The sequence below is a fragment of the Octopus bimaculoides genome, chromosome 5 (genome assembly GCF_001194135.2).
Source record: "Octopus bimaculoides isolate UCB-OBI-ISO-001 chromosome 5, ASM119413v2, whole genome shotgun sequence".
Taxonomy (NCBI): Eukaryota; Metazoa; Mollusca; class Cephalopoda; order Octopoda; family Octopodidae; genus Octopus; species Octopus bimaculoides.
In genome coordinates, this window is record NC_068985.1 from 107287622 (window position 1) to 107309435 (window position 21814).

Below are 21814 nucleotides of genomic sequence, written 5' to 3' on the forward strand. Positions count from 1 at the left end.
GAGAGAGAGAGAGAGAGAGAAAGAGAGAGACAGACAGACAGACAGACGGACGGACGGACGGAGGGAGGGAGGGACGAACAGAGAAAGTGTGAGAGAGAGAGAGACATAAAAGAGAAACAATGCAAGATGAAAAACATTGAATGAACATCAGATAGATGTGAAGAATAGTAAAACACAGAGAAGTATTGTGCTCTATGTTGACAGGAGGGAAACATTCAGTTGGTTGAGAGATGATGATTGAAAGGTGTGTGTGTGTGTGTGCGCGCGTGCATTTATGCTTAAATATAAAAATAATTTAGAAATATAAAGATAACTTGCCTTTAACTATTTTGAGGGGTTTTTTTAAATTTATTTTTGCAGAGTACTATCTTGAAACATGGTACCTAGCAAAAACAAATATATACACACACGTGCATACATACAAACATACATGCACACATACATGCATACATGCATGCATGCATGCATACATACATACATGCATACATACATACATATATATAAGGCGGCGAGCTGGCAGAAACGTTCTGAGTTAGACGGCCGCTACGTTCTGAGTTCAAATTCCGCCGAGGTCGACTTTGCCTTTCATCCTTTCGAGGCTGATTAAATAAGTACCAGTTACGCACTAGGGTCGATATAATCGACTTAACCTGTTTGTCTGTCCTTGTTTGTCCCCTCTGTGTGTAGCCCCTTGTGGGTAGTAAAGAACTAATACATACATATATACATAAGACTTCGAAGGCAGCTCTGAGCAACAATCTTTGTCTGATAACTTAGAAGTTGCATGACTCTACCGCAACGTATCATCAGATAAAAGGATGAGCCTATCTGAGCAGAAGACAATGCATGGATATGTTAGTAGAAAGCTCCGAGATGATAATAACATCGATCATCAAAGCAGTTTATCATGAACCAATAGCCAGAGTACTACCTTCCACTTTGAAGGGTATATGTTTGCAATCCAGAAACAGGAAAGGTCACAATAGCACAAAGGGGATAGAGATGCAGTAAAAGCAATAAAATGTGATAACCGATGCAGACTTTGTGGACATCACACTAAAGATATCAGAAGCAGTTGTCCAGTGATGAGACATGATGTTGTAGCTAGGTCACTCTATAATGAAATCTGTTTGAAGGATAACCCTGAGGACAAAGAAATAAAAACCCACAGTATGGTAGAAGCCATAGCCACTCATAATAAAAAGGAGTACTGGTGGAATGTCCCAGTGAAGACCTCAAAAAAATCTTAGCACAACAAACCTGATATAATGATTTGGGATAGAGAAGAAAAACTGTGCACAGTTGTGGAAATTAGCTGCCTTGAAACGATTATTTTCCCAATTCATTAATGGGCACTGAGGCGGCAAGCAGGCAGAATCTTTAGCATGCCGAGCAAAATGCTTAGCATTTCATCAGTCTTTACTTTCGAAGTTCAAATTCCGCCGAGGTCAACCTAACCTTTCATCCTTTCGGGGTTGATAAAAGAAGTATCAACAGAACATTGGGGTCGACGTAACCAGCGTACCCCATCTACAACAACTTGCTGGTTTTGTGCAAAAATTTGAAACCAATATATTAACCAAGAAAACGACGGATCTTTATGATTTGACGGGCAACATTTTTTATGTAGTGTTTTTGGTACCGAAACACTTTCAAACTTCGTATACTTGTATATTTTGTGGTATAGAACAGATAAAAAATTTTGTATCCGAAGTTATTTCACGTTAAAAATTGTCTTATTTCGATAATTTCAACTAATCACTGACGTCTGTTCAGTTGAACACAGTTAGTGCTGTGACGGTGTATATGGTATTAATCCCCGTTAGTTCTGACATTTCCGATTAACTAGACTGGAAATGAACAGTTATTGTCGTATTATTAATCATATTAAGGCGGTGACCTGGTAAAATCATTAGCTTGCAGGACAAAATGTTCGAGGGCATGTAGTCAGTCTTTACGTTCTGAGTTCAAATTCCACCGAGGTCGACTTTGCCTTTCTTCTTTTTGAGGTAGATAAAATAAATTATGCACAGGAGTCGATGTAATCAACAATCCCCCTCCCTCCAAAATTTCTGGCCTTGTACCTATAAACTTCCAGTAAGTTTATCAGTTATTCACCTTTATTGATTTACTTTTACAACCATATGTTCAGAGTGTCTTAATGGTTCGTAATGAGAATAACGGAAGTGGCAGATATAGACTCATGGAAACAGATTGAGAGATTAGCATGCTTTATTCATCTTTTAATTTCGGCCATTCCTCAGTAGCTTCAATACTGGTCGATATTGCTTGATAGTATCAGAATGTGGGTATTTCCAAAAGACAACTGAGACAGGATATCTCATTTAACAAGTTATGTCACTATATTAACATTCTGGTTTCACTTTATAGGTCAAACTACCCGAAGCTTATAGTCTTATCCTTTCCGAAATATTTTCAACAAAAGTTGATATTTGCGTTACTAAATTAGATTTTAAAATCTTTAATTATCAGAGTTTCATGATCGAACAATTCAGTAGGGAAAATGAAATACAATTTAATGAAATATAAACACCGATTTAAAAAGAAAATTCGGTGAGACCTAAGGGAGGTGGGTAAAAATTACATATCAATGTTGTTTTAAATTATAGATAAAAAGCTAACATTAATTCTATCATGTGACAGTAAAGGGACATATTAGCAACGACTACAAAAACACAAGAATAACAAAAATGATAATACAATAAACAAAGAAGTAAACAGTTTATGTTGTGTCAATACTTTGAAACGAATAATGAATGAGAGTTTATTTTATGCTAAACATTCTCCCCTCCCTAAGCATAAAATTTTGGAGGAGGAAATTTTGAGAGGGTGTGTAAACAAAGGATGTTGAATTGCATATAACCATGACTAACTAGTTATTGTTGTACTCCTCATATATATGAATGTGTGAGTAAGAAAAACAAAATGACTAACTGAATAGCATTTCTAATTTGGGAACAAGACTAGCAAATTTGAGGTAAGGGGGTCAGTCGATACCACCGACCCTAATACTTAACGAGCATTTTATTTCATCAAATCTCGGAGGGACGAAAAGCGAAAATGACCTAGCGGGATTTGAACCCAGAAGGTAAAGAGCGGACAAAAATACCGCAAGGATTTTCTTTTCCGATGCTCAAACGATTCGACGAGCTCGCTACAAATCATTGGATGAAAGCACAAGGCCAGCAATTTCGAAGCGAAGTAGTCGATATCATCGACCCCAGTATTTGACTGATATTTTATTTTATCAGTTCTGAAGGGATGAGAGACGAAGTAGGAATTGAACTCGGAACGTTAAGAACTGGAATGAGTGCCCTAAAGCCTTTTTTTCCTCGACACTGTAACGATTCTGTCAGTTTGCCGTCCCATATATATATATATAACTGGGTATAGGCGACGAGCTGGCAGAAACGTTAGCACGCCAGGCGAAATGCTTACCGTTATTTCGTCTGCCGTTACGTTCTGAGTTCAAATTCCGCCGAGGTCGACTTTGCCTTTCATCCTTTCGGGGTCTATAAATAAAGTACCAGTTACGCACTAGGGTCGATGTAAGCGACTTAATGCCTCGTCTGTCCTTGTTTGTCCCCTCTATGTTTAGCCCCTTGTGGGTAATAAAGAAATAATATATATAACTGGGTATATTAGATGATATTTATATCTCACCGGATGGAGTACATTTTTGTTGATCATACCTATATTGGAACGGTAAACTATATATGTGTGTGTGTGTGTGTATGTAAAAATCAACCCGTAAAATAACAATAACAGAATCGACAGAACGGCTTTTGCTATTTATCAGATCGTGTTGGTGGTAGTGGTAACGACGGTGAAAGTATAATGAATGCGAGGGGAAGTAACTCCAACCTACTTATTTATCACCTGACTGGAGTTAAGGTCTTTCAACCCAGCAGCAGTTGTTTAAATGACACAACCTCTATGACATGTAGTATCGTACCACCGAGTTGCTTCACTCGCTTTTAAGGTAAACGTTTTTCTTTTTTTTAATTACACTCACTATCTACAATACCTCTTTCATATTTTTTCAAATGTCTTCACGTAAAGCTTTTTTTTTTTACCAAGTTTTGTTTTTCTTTTTTCTTCTGTCAATGTTTTCCAGTCTCGTGTCTTGTTGTGACATCATTGCTTTAATTTTGGGCAGCTTTTGTCTCTTTTTATTTCTTTCCTCTTAAATCTTTTATTACTTATAATTTATTTTTGATAACATATAACCACGATGTAATTGTATCTATTTTATTATTAGATACTTTTTCCCCATGTATTAAGTAAAGACATTTGAGTTCAGTGTTTATTATTATAAGGGTCCTATAAGATATTTTGTGGGGAGTAATACGAATAGCATGGCTAGAGTTTCTGATTCTCGAGATTCCATAGTAAATTTATAACCTATATCAGTTGAGAAACTGTTTTCTTCCATACACGAGAAGCCAAAGTTACATTATGTCGCTCGTATGAATGAGTAGATAGATAAAATTCTTTGTGTATTTAAAATGTGCTTAACCTTATGATTTTTATACATATACACACACACCTTGCACACATGTGAATAACAAGGATATGTTTGTGGTTGTTTTTACTTCGTAGTTAGTAGTCTTGTATGAGAAGGAAAAAGTATTGAATTCCTAATACCGCCGTACATTACTGGTACTTGTTTTATCGACGTGGAAGTTGTAATTTATGGAAATCTACGCTCAGCTGCAGTTGAACTCAGAACCGCGAGGTTGTGAATTTATTATGGTTAAAGGAAGTGGTTCATCTTTCTCTGCAGTCCAGCTTTTGGGAGTGTATTTCAACTACTCTTAATTATTTACAACTAAGGCACAATGCCAGACATTTTATAAGGTTGTGGGTGGGGTCGTAGCTACCACATACCCTATTACATAACTGAAACTTTATTTTATCGAGCCCAGGAAGAGGAAAAGTCAGCCAAAGTGGAATAAATCACAAAGTAAACTCAACTATAGGCAAAGTCTGCCGCTTTTACGTATTGTCTGTCATTCATGTCCTTTTATTGTTTTAAATTTATCGAACTGGTTTTTAATTGCATTGCTAATGCTATCGGCAAAAGCACCAACGTCACAATATGTGCAAGGGTCTTTTATAATTTCAAAACATTGTATATATTCAGGATAAGTGGGGAACGTCAGAAAATGAGGGGTCGGGGGTTTATTATAATCGTATATAAGAAATTGAGTGTATTAGCTTTTTGTTTTAGGGGGAGTGTTCCCTTCTTACCATGGTTGGTGACAACATAACCATTTAATCAACACTGTCGTTCGTGCACTTCAACCGACAATAATAAACGTGTTTGAGTGCGAGTTTTTGTTTGTTTGTTTGTTTGTTTTTTGGGGGAGGGTCACAAACTTGAAAGGTTGGATGTTATCATGTACTTTAACAGCCAATTGTTAAACACCCGACATAATTCATTTTTCATTAACATCAAATAAAAGTGAGCTTCATAATGCAGTGGTTTTTTCTGGAGGGATTTTTTGTAATAGGATTTTATACATCCAAATACAGGGTAGACTCGCAAAGCCATCAATTCATAATGATTATGAGTTCAATCTACAACTGCCTCGCACTTAGGAGGCAGCTGTAGATTGAACCCATGATCCGTGTAATAAAACATGTACCGAGATTAACACCTAAGTAAATGTTTTACATACGTTAAAAAATTTTTTAAAAAACCTTCATTACTGAGAAATGCGTAAACCGTCCAATATTCCCATGTCCCATTAATGAAAATTCCAATTAGATAAGCTTGCTATGAGATTGCAAAAATGGTCTCTTGGCGATTTTAATATTTCTTTACCTGATAGTCAACTGTACTTATTGTTTAGCCCCACGTCAACAATAATAGACCAAACTTATCAAAGGCATTGTAACTAAGACCATCCCGCCTTTTAGAGAATATATTGGCAAACATTATACAATGCGTCCTTCCTTTAAGACTGCAAACTGTGATTTGGGGGAGGTTTAGCTGCTATTTTAGCAGGGTATCACTTCATTAGTTCAAATACTGTTCTAATCCGGCCCGTTTTCTTAGATTTGAGTACTTATTGGATCAATGCTCATCATTCACCAACAGAAAGGTGTTAAATTAACAATATCTTTGGGTTAATTAAATCAACTATAGGAATGGCGTAGTCCTAATGCAACCCATACACACAATACCATAATAAATGCTGGGTGAGAAATGGGCATATTTCAATTCCCTTTGTGTAAGTAGTTTCCAAACTTTGCTATCTTAACCATGGAAAACTCTTGGAGAATTTCAAGAATTTTGTTGTGACATATTTTTAGATTAAATTCTTAAGAATTGGCAATGGAATTTATTTTAACTTGGGACCTAGTCTATTGTTGGTTGTGTGTGTTTGAGTGTATGTAATTATATCATCATCACCACAATTACTTAACGTCCACCTTCCATGCTGGCATGGGTTGGACAGTTTGACAGGAGCCGACCAGGCAGAAGCCTGCACCAGACTTCTGCAACTGTTTTGGCAGGATTTTTACATCTGGATACCCTTCCTCATACCAACCACTCAGCACTTTATAGTATGGACTGGGTGCTTTTAAGTGACACCTGCACTAACGGGGTCACCAGGTACTTGCAAAATATCTCTGGAGGAGATGATCTTGTGTCAGATGGTGAAAGGTTAATAATAATTAGATAGAAACAGGTTTCTTGCTGTAGAGGAGGTACAAGGTTACCCAGCTGGAGAGAGAGAGATCAGGAATGAGGGCAGAAACAAGTGCACTGCCACAAAGGAAATACATGGTTATCCAACCTAACGGAAGTGCAGGAGAAGGAGAGAGTGTGGGAAATAGCAGGATAGAGATGGTGGCAAAGTGCCATGCATACTCACAAAGGATGGGGATTAGACTATAAATGTGATGGTTGAGTAAAGAAAGAAAGAGATATAGATGGTGGCGAGTGCCAGGACATACCCTTGAGGTTCAAACATCAATATATGTGGCAGGATATTGCAAGGAAGCATGATTAGAGAGTACGGATCACTAGCATAGCTAGTGTGTGTGTCGCATGAGGCTGCCCTTCATTTTGACCCCAGACCCCACATAAAGCACACATTGCCTACAGTGACCCAAAAGTGCTGCCGAGGCAGATTGCCCCATCCCACCCCAGCTACACTAGTGGTGTGGATATGCACATGTGCAGTTATGTGTACATGGTTATAAACAGGGTTATACAATTATGTGTGGATACTTGTATAAACAGGGTTGTATGTATATTTGTCCATTATTTTTAAAGTTTGTTGAATATTTGGAATTACATTTTCAAATGTTTTTTATAACTTGAAGGATAAACACTGCTATCTATTACTCCAAATTTATGTTTAAAAATAACTGTTGGGGACTATCCAAACAACACCACAGATTGGTACATTTATATTCATTGTACTTGTTATAAAGCATTTCAGTTAATTGTGCATTTATGTGTGAAAGCCCTTATCAGTTGCATACAAAAGTCTTACTACTTGAAATAGAGAAGTGTACTATTTCATAGTACATTTTAACAGCTAGGTGAATGTAGTTACTATGAGTTGGACATTGCTATCCTTGACATACTGCTGTACTGGTTGTTGGAGTAAATAAACATTAATGCCCTTTCAGTTTCTCAACCAGAAACTTATAAAACTGTCCATAATGAGATATATACAGTGGTAGAGCCAAACTTATTCTCCTGGCAAGTTGAATTTAGGGTTTTGTGGCATTAGTTTTGTTTTCAAATTTTGTTGGGACTCATTTTATTTTATATTTTTCCAGGGATAACTATAATATAGTGCCAATCAAGTAATTGCGAGCTTTGTGTGTGGAAGGGTCATGCCCAGGAAGAAGATTTCAGTCACTTTCCTAGCTATTTTTGATTGATCAGGAAGTACACATACTGCTAGTGTCTTGTATTGTTTGGCTGATCAATGTCTTGGTTGACAGAAACTGAAAGTAACCCATCATGTGTGTGTATTAGTATGTACCTTTGTCTTGATACCATGTGGTGATTGTAATTAAGCATTGCTATCATATAGGCTATGTTCTTAGTTTTCAGTCTTCCATTTGGTCACAAGGAAATATTACCTTGCTTGGAAACAAGTGGGAATTGGTAATAGGAAGGGCGTCCAGCTTTCAAAAACCTACCTCAGTATACCTTATCTGACCCTTGCAAGTATGGAAAAGGGGAAGTTAAAATGATAATACAAACACACACACACGTATATGTTATACACATTACAGTTACTTATAGATGTGTATACATGTGTATGTATGTATGTATGTATGTGTGTATATATATATATATATACACACACACACACACACACACACACACACACACACACACACACACACACACACACACACACATACGTATAAGAAGGGATGACCACTAAGTGGACATCCGATATATGCTAGAAAGAGCTCTACGATCTAACCACAAAGAAAATGTTCTCTAGAAAAAATTCACCAAACACCAGAACATAAGCAGGCAAGACAAATGAAAATATACATATGTATATAAATATACATATGTATATAAATATACATATCATCACCATCATCATCATCGTTTAACGTCCGCTTTCCATGCTAGCATGGGTTGGACGATTTGACTGAGGACTGGTGAAACCGGATGGCAACACCAGGCTCCAATCTAATTATATACATATGTATATAAATATACATTTGTCTTGCCTGCTTTTGTTCTGGTGTTTGCTGAATTTTTTCTAGAGAACATTATTTTCTTTGTGGTTAGATCGTAGATGATCTCTTTCTAACATACCAGAAGTCCACTTAGTGGTCATCCCTTCTTATACGCATGTAATACAATTTTTCTGAATTTTCAGATTTTTTTATATGCTAGGCCACTGGTTTTAACTTGATGTTAAATTAATATTCAATTTATCACCCTCAATATATATATATATATATATAATGTGTGTGTGTTCATCAATAACTAATATACATGTTCATTTCTTTTTCTAGTGTTTTGCTAACCAAGTAATCAAAGACACCCTAACACAGCTTAACCATGTCGAAGGCTGGTAAATATGGCTCTACTGTTCGTGAATACAGAGATGATCCAGATTATGGTGACACTCGTAACAGTGACCCCGAAAACAGTAAGTTAATGGTTTTTACCAGATATATTTTACTGAAGCCTCATCTAACGTGATTTTTACTGAGACTATTCTTTGTACTACTTATATCCCCACAATTTAATACTGTTGTCACCTAAACTGCACATACATGAAATGTATAGAGAAGCATCCATAGTGTTCTTATAACCTATCAGTTTACTGTGGTAATACTGAAAACTAAGTGCTGTAGTTTATGGATGAGTATCACAAAATCCAACCCTGAAAACTTGAGTCATGAGACTATGTACACCTCATCCTAACCTATTTACACTTTGACATGAAAATAATATTACACAGATAATTCAGACTATTGACAGGCTAAGATTCATTAGATCACTTGTGACACATACAGTCAAAATAGTAAAAATCTCACATAGCCTGTTTTAGTTTAAATTTTGGGGTTTTTTTTCCTATTAATCAGGAGTGAGGGCAGTGCCTATGACCTGTTATAGGGCCTCCAAAACAGAAGGAGAGAGGGAGGGAGGAAGGTAGCCTCAAACTGGAAATCTGACCTAATTGCATGCAACAAAGTGGACTCTGGTAAAGGTACCCAAGGTGTCTGGTAGTAAGTGTTAAACTGGGCTGCAGGGCAACTCTACCACCCAAGTATGCAATGGTGAGATTTAAGCTAAGAACGCAAAGATCCAAGGTATCCGGTCCAACATTCTTACAGGTCTACCAATCTGCTGCCTTGGATTGGTACTATTTTTATCAACCCTGCCTTCTGAGTCTAAACTTTCATATACTTGGTATTCAAGCCGTATTAGTTTCACTAGTTGTCATCATCAAATACTTTGTGAGGAACAAAACCAAATGTATCACATCCTGTTTGTACTCTGATGTACTGAAATAACTGCTGCATGTTGAACAAATGAGTTTGCTACAGGGTAACTCACTATAACCTTGTGCTGTCTGGTCCTAGCTCAGTAGGAAGTGAAACAATGGCTATGTGAATACTTTCGAAACGTTCTGTTTGTATATTTACTGAAGATGTCTAAAACTCTTCATATATGAGCTGCTAAATATAATTAATATCACGGACAATGTAACCAGGAAATTCTCATTCTATTTGTGAAGAAAAAACATTAAAATGTTGATTATCATGAAAATGGTAATACAGTCTTGAGGCTTTCATGTCTAGGCCATTGACATTGTGTAGTGCCTGTAGTGAGATATGAATTGTGGTCAACTTGATACTGACCTGATACTCAACACTGTGCTGCTGACAAGGCTAGTTTTCTCTCTCATTTCTGTCTCTGAGAAAATATCATGTGAGTCAGTTTATAGATGAGGGAAGTCTGTATCCACAGAATGTTGCACATGCATGAAGAATGTCATTCAGTGATAGATAGCTTTTGTTCGACCCACACAAAAAAAAACAAAGTATTAATCTTTTTCCACACAAAAGATTGGTAACAGATTCTTGTATTTATTTATTTATTCATTCACTGAAAACTGGCATTTATTGTTCTGGCAGTTTTGGGGTAATTTCTGCTCATGGGTGGGCAGGTTTAATAATTTCAACATTTTATTATTTTTATCATTGCTGTCCTAGAGATTAAACCTTATCTTATCCTGATGATGATATTTTGATTTCAAATTTTTTTCATGTCTTACCTTGCCCCACTTTTAGTTTTTATATAATATCTGTATTTAAAATACACACAGGCATGGCTGTGTAGTAAAAAGCTTGCTTCCCAACCGCATGATTCTGGGTTCTGTCCCATTGCATGGCTCCTTGGGCAAGTGTCTTCTACTATAGCCTCAGATCAACCAAAGCCTTGTGAGTGTATTTGGTAGATAGAAACTGAAAGAGGCCCGTCATATATATATATATATATATATATATATATATATATATCTCTGTGTGTGTCTTTGTGTCTATCTGTTCCCCCACCACCACTTCACAACTAGCGTTGTTTGCATCCCCGTAACTTAGTGGTTCTGCAAAAGACACCAATAGAATAAGTACTTTAAAGAAATGTCCTAGGGTTAATTTGTTCAACTAAAACCCTCCATGGCAGTGTCCCAGTATGGCTGCAGTCATGATTGAAACAAGTAAAAGATAAGATTTACATACTCAGCCACAAACACATACACACACATTTCATTTATAGTATTATGTAATATATTTATATTATTTTTTATACATGTTATGTATAATCATATAGCATATGAATTGAGCAATTCTATCAAAGACAGTTTGTTTGTTTTTTTGTCTTTCTATTGTTATCTAAAATATAAATCAGTATCTAGAATATATAATATTGAGATTAGGTCGGCGTTGGTAGTGACTCTATTAATTTTAGGCTTGTTTTTTTGGTGAAAAGAAATCGTTCGTATAGCTTAATAATTCAGTATGGTGTAGGTACAAGGCTTGAAATTTACGGAAGAGTTTAGTCAAGGCATGATCCCCACCCCCATATTTGATTTGTACGTTATTTTATCAACCCCAAAAGCATGAAAGGCAAATTTACCTCAGTGGGATTTGAACTCAGAATGTAAAGAGCTATAACTAAGTACTGCAAGGCATTTTATCTGTTTTAATGATTGTCAATCCACTGCCCTGTCGATATATAGCTAATAACTTAACTATTGACCCCTATAACTGCAAACCTTAAAAAATTGTCATCTAATGTAATAATGAGTGTAGTGTTTTTATATATTTGTGTGTGTGTGTGTGTGTGTATGTGTGTATATATATATATATATATATATATATATATATATATATATGTATATATATATATATGTATATATATATTTGTCCAGAATCATACTGGACATGGCGGAGGAAAGAAAATAGTAATTCAGTGAAGAGTAATAGCCTTGAGTGAGAGAAAGGAAGGGGGTGATAGATGAATAAGGAAGGAAGGGGTGAAAAAATAAATCAGCTTTTCAACTCTGAGTATATGTATGTGTACAAGGGAAGTATGTGGATATTTGTGTGATTATTGTGTACCTTATTTATATATAAGATACTACAGTTACCCGTCATTATTGATGGCACATGGTTGGCTAGTTACATTATAAAACGTTTTATTTGCACTTAGAGGCATGGCTGGGAAGTCAAGAAGCTTGCCTTGCAACCACGTGGTTTCAGGTCAGTCCCCACTGTACAGTACTTTGGCTAAGTGTTTTCTGCTATAGCTCTTGACTGACCAATGCCTTGTAAACAAATATGGCAGATAGAAACTGTGTGGAAGCCAATCATGTGTGTCTATGTTAGTCTCCTTCCCTTCTGTTTGACAGCCAGTGTTTGTTTATGTCCCATGACTTAGCAGTTCAGCAAAAGAGAACAATAGAATAATTACCAGACTTACAAAATGCATACAGGAATGTCAATTTCTTTGACTAAAACCCTTCCAGGAGACACCCAAGCATGGTCACAATCCAATGTCTGAAACAAGTAAAAGATAAGCTGGGGGAATTATTAGAGCATCTGGGAAAAATACTTTGCAGTATTTATTTCAACTCTTTACATTCTAGGTTCAAATCCTACCAAGGTCAACTTTACCTTTCATCCCTCTGCTATTGATAAAATGTTGGCACTCCGTCGCTTATGACGTCGAGGGTTCCAGTTGATCCGATCAACGGAAAAGCCTGCTTGTGAAATTAACGTGCAAGTGGCTGAGCACTCCACAGACACGTATACCCTTAACATAGTTCTCGGGGAGATTCAGCATGACACAGTGTGACAAGGCTGACCCTTTGAATTACAGGCACAACAGAAACAGGAAGTAAGAGTGAGAGAAAGTTGTGGTGGAAGAGTACAGCAGGGTTCGCCACCATCTCCTGCCGGAGCCTCGTGGAGCTTTAGGTGTTTTCGCTCAATAAACACTCACAACGCCCGGTCTGGGAATCGAAACCGCGATCCTATGACCGCGAGTCCGCTGCCCTAACCACTGGGCCATTGCGCCTCCACTATTGATAAAATGAGGTGCTCTGAATGAGTGTTGGGACTGATGGTATCAGCTACTTCTTTTAAAGTTACTAACCTTGTGTTTAAATCAAATCTTGATATATTTTATTATTTTGCCATCAAGTAAACTATTTTTATTACAGATTAACTAAATGCCATACCAGTCAAGTACTGAGATTAATCTAATCAATTATATCCTCCTTACCCCACACAATGTATATCTGTAGCTAAGTTAAAAGTAAATAATGAGCAAGCAAAATCATTATAGCATCAGAAAAGTTGTTTTGCAGTATTTTTTTTTTTTCTGGCTCTTTACAATCTGATTTCAAACTTTGTTGAGGTCAACCTTACCTTTCATACTTTCAAGATTGATAAAACAAAGTACCAATCAAGTACTAGGGTTTATGATATTGACCGCCCCTCAATTTACTGGCCTTAGGCCGAAATTAGAGAAAAAAACTATTATTATTATTAAGGCAACAGGTTGCAGAATTATAAGAACAGGCCTTATACCTATAGTAGAAAGTATTAAAGCAGCAAGCTGGCAGAATTATTAGCAATGCCTGACAAAATGCTTAGCAGCATTTCATCCGTCTTTAAGATGTTCTGAGTTCAAATTCCGTCGAGGTTGACTTTACTTTTCATCTTTTCAGAGTCGATAAAAATAAGTACCACTTGAGTACTGGGGTTGATGTAATCAACCAACACCCTCCCCCAAATTTTCAGGCCTTGTTCCTATAGTAGAAAAGATTATTATTACTATTGAGGTAGTAAGCTGGCAGAGTCATTAGCATGCTGGACAAAATGCTAAGCAATGCTTCTTCCAGTTTTACTTTCTGAGTTCAAATTCTGCTGAAGTCAATCTTTGCCTGTCATCCTTTCATGGTCAATGTAGTTGACTAGCCCTCTCTCCTACAAATTTCAGACTTTGTGCCTATAGTAAAAAGGATTATTTTAATTTATTTTGGAGATGAAATAGCTTAATCAAGAGCGAAACAAAATTGCCTTGCAATATTTAAGTATGTCTGTGTTTTGAGTTCAAATTCTGCCACGGTATCTTTAAAACGCATTCTTCTGTATGGATGAGGAGTCAAAGTACCAACCATGGGTAGGACTGTTTGCAGCAAGTATGTCCTCCTAGATTTGTGACTGTCAAACTTAAAAACAAGTTACTACTGGTATTTTAATATTGTCCTTGCAGCAAAATAAATTAATCTTTATTATGGTTATTATTGTTTCTGATATGAGCTGATTAATCTTGACATGTATTTAATGTTCTATTTTCTGCAGGTAACCTGTACGTAGACGAAATATTAAAACAAATTGGAAACAATGTTTTTAAAATAAACAATGGAGGTAAGACCAGTTTATCAGCAATCTACTGATTCATGTATGTGTGCAGTCATACGTGTGTGTGTGTGTGTGTGCGTGTGCGTGTGCGCGTGCGTGCGTGCGTGTTTGAATGTGTATGCACACATACACACACAGGCATGGTTGTGTGGTTAAGAAGTTTGTTTCCCAACTATGATTCCAGGTTCAATCTTACTGCATGACACCACTGGCAAATGTCTTCATCTATGACCCTGGACCAACCAAAATATTAAGAGTGGACTTGGCAGATAGAAACTGAAAGCAGGCCATTTTGTGTGTGTGTGCGTGCGCGTGCGTGTATGCGTATTAGTGTCTCCCTGTTTTGATGCCTTGACATTGCCCATACAATTAATGTTAGTCAATTCTGATTTTCTGCGAAACAGTCAACCCATGAGGAAATTTTACCCTGCTTGGAAACAAGTGAGGGTTGATGGCAAGGAGAACTTACATAAGTCTCAGTCCTCCCACCCACACACCCACCCACACACACACACACACACACACACATACACACACCATCTCCAGCAAAGAAAAAAAGCTTGTCCAAGCTAGTAAAATAAAAATGCCATCAGAATAGATAATGAACTTGAAGAAAGGCATGAAATACAAACCAACAACACAGTTTTCTATCCAAGGAGCATTGCGGGAGCAAGCAATGATTCACAGATCAACCAGTTGATGTGTAAATTCTTATGAAAGATCCTTGTTTCTAAGTTTAAAAAAACCAGTTCTTTCTCCATTGATGAGATATAAAACAAAAAGCATTCATTCATTAGTTGAAATCAGCCTTATTTGGTCAAATGTTTAACCTGGCTGATCCATGCCAAGTAAAACAATTAATGGTTTAGAAGACTTTTCTGTTTTTACACTATTTATCAATGCTAATCTGCTGCCATTTACTAATTGGTACTAATCCCTGTCAGCTACTACGAAGTTAACTTTTTGACATACTTCAAATGAAGAAATCTGTCACGGTCTTCATATGTAAACTTTTTTGATGGCTGGTTTTACAGTTGCATCTTGTAAAAAAAAATTTTCACTTGCGAAGACCAGGGATTTGATAAATGAAAGAACAATATTTGGTTTCATCATCATCATCATTTATGCTCACTTTTCCATGCTTGCATAGGTCAGATGAAGTTCATTGAGACATTTTCTGCAATTGGATGCCCTTCCTGTTGCTAACTCTCGCCTGTTTTCAAATAAGGAAATATTTCCCCATGGCCAGACATGTTTTTCATGGAAGAATGGAAACCAACATCACTTGTATGATGGTGATGCTCATTTACAATCAGCACATCAAGACAAGGGTACACAGAAACAAACACACTCAAAAAAGGATTCTTTCTATTTCCATATACCAGATCCACTCACAAGGCTTTGGCCAGCCTGAGAGTATAATAGAAGATATATGCCCAAGGTGCTACAAAGTGGGACTGAACCCCAAGACCACATGGTTGGAAAGCCAGCTTCTTAACCACATGGCCATGCCTGCACTTCATCCTATCTTTCCTCCATAATTTACATCCCAACATACTCCATTTGATCTTTCATCACGTTGAGGTGAAAATAAATACTAGGATCAGTTAGACCAACCCTATATCCTCTTCAAACAATTAGTTGTCTGTCTCAATTTATATGAATCAGTACTTTCTCTTGTGGCCAAGAAAAAGTTTTGTAGGTGATGTGATTTCTCAGCTGAAACATCATCATCGTTTAATGTCCGCTTTCCATGCTGGCATGGGTTGGACGATTTGACTGAGGACTGGCAAGCCAGAAGGCTGCACCAGGCTCCAATCTGTTCTGGTAAGGTTTCTACAGCTGGATGCCCTTCCTAATGCCAACCACTCCGATAGTGTAGTGGGTGCTTTTACGTGCCACCGGCACGAGGGCCAGTCACACGGTATTGGCAACGGTCTCGCTCAAAATGTGTTTTTACGTGCCACCTGCACTGGAGCCAGTCCAGCGGCACTGGCAACGACCCCGCTTGAATGATTTTCTAATGTGTCACCAGCACAGGTGCTGGAAGGCGACGCTCGTAACGATTACGCTCAAATGGTGCTATTTACAGGCCACTTCTCTTTATTTACACTTAGTATTTTCCTTTCTCATAGACATGAATGTGATTTTACTCCTTTTCTCACTCCTTTTATAAGGCTTTATTCATTTTTTGTTTTAATCATTGGCTGACATGAAGCCCCTTTATTACTGACCATGTGGACATAAGTTTGAAGTTTGTTATATCTTCTGAACACCTCTCTTCCAATTTGCCTCAAACTTGCTCTACTCTTTTATTCAAGGTTTTGGGGTTAAGGTTAAAAGCAACTGCCACTCAGCTTTACTAACAATTGTTTCACCACATAAACTGTCTCATCCATGCAATTGTAGATCAGATGGATAAAACTGCTAACTGTCACCTCTGGGACTTAGTTAACTCATCATCGACATTGTTTTAATGTCTACCTTCCCATGTTTGCATGAGTCAGACAACATGTTGGAGTAGAGTTAGCTATGGCTGTATGCTCTTCCTGACACTTGTTTTTAAACATGGTGATAATCCCCCAGTCTAAAACAACTGGTACTCCAGAGCTATGCCAAGAACTGGAAACAAACAGCACTATGAATGAGCCGTTTGTTTACAAAAATCACATGTCAAGACATGTCACAAAGCTCAAACATATTTTCGCAGTGGACAGTAAGATCATTGTTTATAACAAGTTATTACATGTGAAGATGAGGGAAATACAAACTCACACATTAGGCTTCTTTCAGTTTCTATCTATCAAATTCATTCACAAGGCTTTGGTCAGCCTAAGGCTGCAGTCAAAGATACTTGCCCAAGGTGCTATATAGTAGAATTGAACCCAGTAGCATGTGGTTGGGAAGCAAACTCCTTAAGCACATGGTCATATCTGCATCTGAGAATGATATTTTGTCACATAACTATGATAGGAATGAGTTTTGAACTAATAACCATGTGATCTTCAGCATTGTACCTTAATCTCACAACCTGTTGTGCTGTAAATGTGCTCTATTCTGTCAAAGGGACCTTAGCCTTGCAAGCTGTATAGCAACCTCATTAGTGCTAGTGCCAAAAAAGAAGTACCCTTCACATGCTGTAAAGTATTTGTTAGTTTTTACAGCTAGCTGCCCTTCCTAGTTATGTCAAAGCATTCATTAGAGTATAATGCAGTCTTAGAACCCATTTAAATGATGATGTCTCCACACACTATTTATCTCCTATTATAATACAACAACAGGCTCAGCAAGGACTCACCCTCTCTGCTCTATCCATATGGTTCACAAACAGTGACCTAGAATCTGTTGTGTCCTTGATATATGAATTGTATACTGATTTAGACATTTTAACTGAGTGTAAGATCCAGTATTCAGTTTTTAAGTATTTAACGGATCTAAATAAGCTCAGTTTTTGGTATATATTTCTTGAAATGTTGTTGTGTAGTTGCTTTGAAAGATCATTAGAGACTGTAAAATCAAACAATCACAAAGTTTGTGAAACTTTGTTTGTGTGCTGTTCAATAGTAAAGACAGTATAATATTGTAGATATTTCCTTTATGTGTATAGTGACTATATTTACCATATTTTCTGGCATACAGGTTGAATTTTTCTGACCAAAATTTACAGCCAATAAAAGTAGGCCAATCTCTACACCAAAATGAGTTTGGAGGACCAAAAATTCTATGTATGAAATGCAGCAGGAAATGTAGTGACGAAGTTTGAATGTATATACTTCATACTATGTCAATAGTATACTACATACTATGCTGGAAAATACAGTTGTGCTCTGAGACACTATATTTAACACTCTCTGTGTCACACCTACCCGTCAAAATGTTCATATCAGTTGTCTTCTGTCACTCAATTTACAAGTTCTCACAATCCTCCACCATCCTTTTTGACTGATAATAGACCCGTATATCAGTTATTTTTGTTGTTCTTTTAGATGTTACCTTTATTAATAATGCTGGTAATTTCCATTTCAGCTAATAATTTGAACAAGGCTATGAAGATTATTGGCACCGAAAGAGACAGTAATGTTTTAAGAGACAGAATGTGAGTTTGTAAATTACTTATCTCATTCTTTACTCTTTTTTCATCAGTATTAAGGTCACCATGATGATTATCTTCAAAGTTTGTATTAACTATATATATATATATATTACATGTCAACTACACACCTCACCTCATCTTTGTCAGCGTTTTAATGTTCACTTTTCCTTACTTGCATGGGTTGGACAAAGTCTATGGATGGATACCCTTGCTGTCACCAACCCTCACCTGCTTCAAAGTAAGGTAATATTTCCCCATGGTCAGATAAGTTTTCACAAAATATTGGAAATGAATGACATTCCTTTACGACATTACATGGTCATGATAGGGAGACACAAACATACTCACACACATTTACACGCAAGCTTATCTCAGTTTCCATCTACCAAATTCAAAGGCTTTGGTCATCCTGGAGCTATTGCAGAAGGTACTTACCCAAGGTACTGCACAGTGGGACTGAACTTAACACTGTGTGGTTGGGAAACAAACTTTTCAACCACACACCCACTATTAAAGTATATATTAGCTGCACATATCTTATGCATTGTATCACAATTTACACTATCTATTATCTACACAGACCTCATGATTACAGTATCTATTAAGTGCACTCATTTCATACATAGTATCCCATTTATAGTTTGTCTTAATTGTACACATTTCATGTATCATCATACCATTTAGTTTGTTTTAACTGTACACATTATACCTCATTACAATTTGTAATAGCTGCATACATTTCACTTCACCATCTCTGTGATACTTGCACACATCTAACATCAAATCACACTGTTAATATTTTCCAACTAACTACACACATCTACACCAGATCACACCATTTACAGTTTGTATCAACTGCACATGATCTCCATCACCTTCCTGTTGTGCAGTTTGTATTACGAACCAGTGAGGAACTCAATTTAGTTAATGAGGAGTATGGAAAAGTTCTGGTTTTAGGTAAAAGAAAATACAGGAAGATTAGTTAATTATAATTTTATTCAGTTAATTATATATTTTCTCTCAGATTCACACACTTATTGCAGTGGTTCTTCCTGAAATTTGCCAACTCTACACATGATATCCCCGCCCTCTGTACACATGCACATCATGACTCTTACTTACATTGTTCACGTTCCTGGCTTTTGTACATGATTCTATGTACTATACATACACTTTTGATGAGCTGTAGTGCACCTGAGCACTATACACAATAACTTCATTATCATTTTAGATTCCAGTTTTCCTTACCTAATATAGAGAACAATGTCTAACCTATTAAGTTATCTAACCTTATAAATACTTATGTTCGCTTTTCAGACATGAAACTTCTCAATCTACAAATGAAATTGTTACAGAGACTGCTAATCTAGTCAAAAAAATTGTCCGAAATCGTAAACTTACGCAGGTCAGTGACATGTTTTTATTCAATCTTTCTTTTTACATGTCTTGGACTTAACATCTAAAAAGATTATGCATATCAAAATAAGTGATCAAAAGCGGTTATTATAGACATTACATATGGCTGTGTGGTAAGTAGCTTGCTTACCAACCACATGGTTCCGGGTTCAGTCCCACTGCGTAGCACCTTGGGCAAGTGTCTTCTACTATAGCCTCGGGCCGACCAAAGCCTTGTGAGTGGATTTGGTAGATGGAAACTGAAAGAAGCCCGTCGTATATATATATATATGTGTGTGTGTGTGTGTTTGTCCCTGCAACATTGCTTAACTGATGCTGGTGTGTTTACGTCCCCGTAACTTGGCAGTTCAGCAAAAAAGACCGATAGAATAAGTACTAGGCTTACAAAGAATAAGTCCTGGGGTCGATTTCTTCGACTAAAGGTGGTGCTCCAGCGTGGCTGCAGTCAAATGACTGAAACAAGTAAAAAGAGTATAAAAAAAATAAGGGAAAGAGTATTAAATTTAGGTTCATCTAAATAATAGTTGAATCATTTGAAGACTCATCACCCCAGCCTGTTCCACCTGAAGAATCAGTACCTCCAGGCCATTGTGAATATGATTTGTGTAATTTGCATAACATAAATATATTCCTTTCTAAGGCTGTGTACATTTATATTTAACATACCCATGTACACTAAAACATGGAAAGAATTTTGTTGTGATAAATGTCTTGGAGATGCTTTCCTTTATAGACTTTATAAGAACATGTCAAACTGGGCTCTAAACGACCTCTTCAGACTGTCAGATATACTTCTGTATAGTTACACTTCATCAGCGTCCGGCACTGCTTCACTCATTTACAGCAGAAACACATTAGACAGTCCAATCATGCCATTCAAAGCCCAGTTTCTGTTCTTACATACTCTATGAAGAGAATAGCATTTTAAAGGATATACGCAGTGACTTTTTTTCCACATTTGAGTGTATATGAGTGTGTTAAATATACATGTACACAACTTAATTCTAATCATTACTGCTTAGTGTGCTTATAATTCCAACTTGACAAAGCTTTGCACGTGCCAGCAAATGTGTTTTTTGCTGTTTGCTTATAGGAATGGCAGTTACCAGTTGGCTACAAATGACTGAAGTAATTAAACTTCATCAATGGAGTGTAACTACGCTCAAATGTGAATCTGACTATCTATTAACATCATTCAGAGCCAAGTTCAATGTTCTTACACAGTTAATTATTGCAGCAAACATCTTTTTGGTATTCACTTTGTAAGATCCATAGAATCAGCATGTAACTAGTTTCTGTAGAATTAAGTGGCTGGTTAAATGACAAATAAAAATGAACCTGACTGCTCTCAAAAATTAAGTAATGAAAAAATAATCCAGAATCCTTGTCCAATACTGGATCAATCCCAAAATCTAATCAATCTGTGCTAGTCACAAGGTCAAACATCCCTGAAAGTTTCATCCAAATCCATCCAGCAGTTCTTGAGATATCTTGTCTACGGACAAACAAACAAATGTGACTGAAAACAATACCTCTGCCTTCATTTACATGAAAGCTTCATTAGATCTTGTACAGGTGGTTTCCGATCATAAAGCATACTCATTTCAGGTGCTGGTTCACTACCAATTGCTGCATCTATAGCTTTGCCTAAACCGAAATGTTAAGTTGTTCATGCAGCTGAGTTGGCTAGTGTTTATATATTTCTGTTTTTTCCATTCTTCAGAACAGAAAGTTTGAATTGGAAAGGTTGCGGAATGATTTCGAAGAAAGTTTTAAAAAATTCACAGAACTTCAGAAAGTGAGTAGAACTAATAATGTTTTTTTTTTTTTTTTTTTTTT

At 36.8% G+C, this 21814-nt stretch overlaps 2 protein-coding genes across 4 annotated transcripts in view; one reads left to right on the forward strand and one right to left on the reverse strand.

Annotated features, from left to right (window-relative positions):
* The window catches only part of LOC106876147 (lipopolysaccharide-induced tumor necrosis factor-alpha factor homolog), a 45072-nt gene extending 41306 nt beyond the window's left edge, over positions 1-3766 (reverse strand). The window contains exon 1 of one of the 2 annotated variants that reach the window (XM_052967923.1): positions 3685-3766. In XM_052967923.1, the coding sequence (XP_052823883.1) occupies positions 3685-3711 (27 nt within the window). In that variant the 5' untranslated portion in view covers positions 3712-3766. Of the gene's footprint in view, positions 1-1260; positions 1470-3684 lie in introns of those variants that run through there. The other variant, XM_052967925.1, reaches the window with a different exon arrangement.
* A 79-nt stretch (positions 3767-3845) lies between these two features.
* The window catches only part of LOC106876146 (syntaxin-7), a 32673-nt gene continuing 14704 nt past the window's right edge, over positions 3846-21814 (forward strand). For both annotated transcript variants that reach the window (XM_014924570.2, XM_014924569.2), the window contains exons 1-6: positions 3846-4003; positions 9040-9176; positions 14407-14472; positions 18493-18562; positions 19877-19964; positions 21699-21773. In XM_014924570.2, coding sequence (XP_014780056.1) covers positions 9086-9176; positions 14407-14472; positions 18493-18562; positions 19877-19964; positions 21699-21773 — 390 coding nt within the window. In that variant the 5' untranslated portion in view covers positions 3846-4003; positions 9040-9085. The remainder of the gene's footprint in view (positions 4004-9039; positions 9177-14406; positions 14473-18492; positions 18563-19876; positions 19965-21698; positions 21774-21814) is intronic.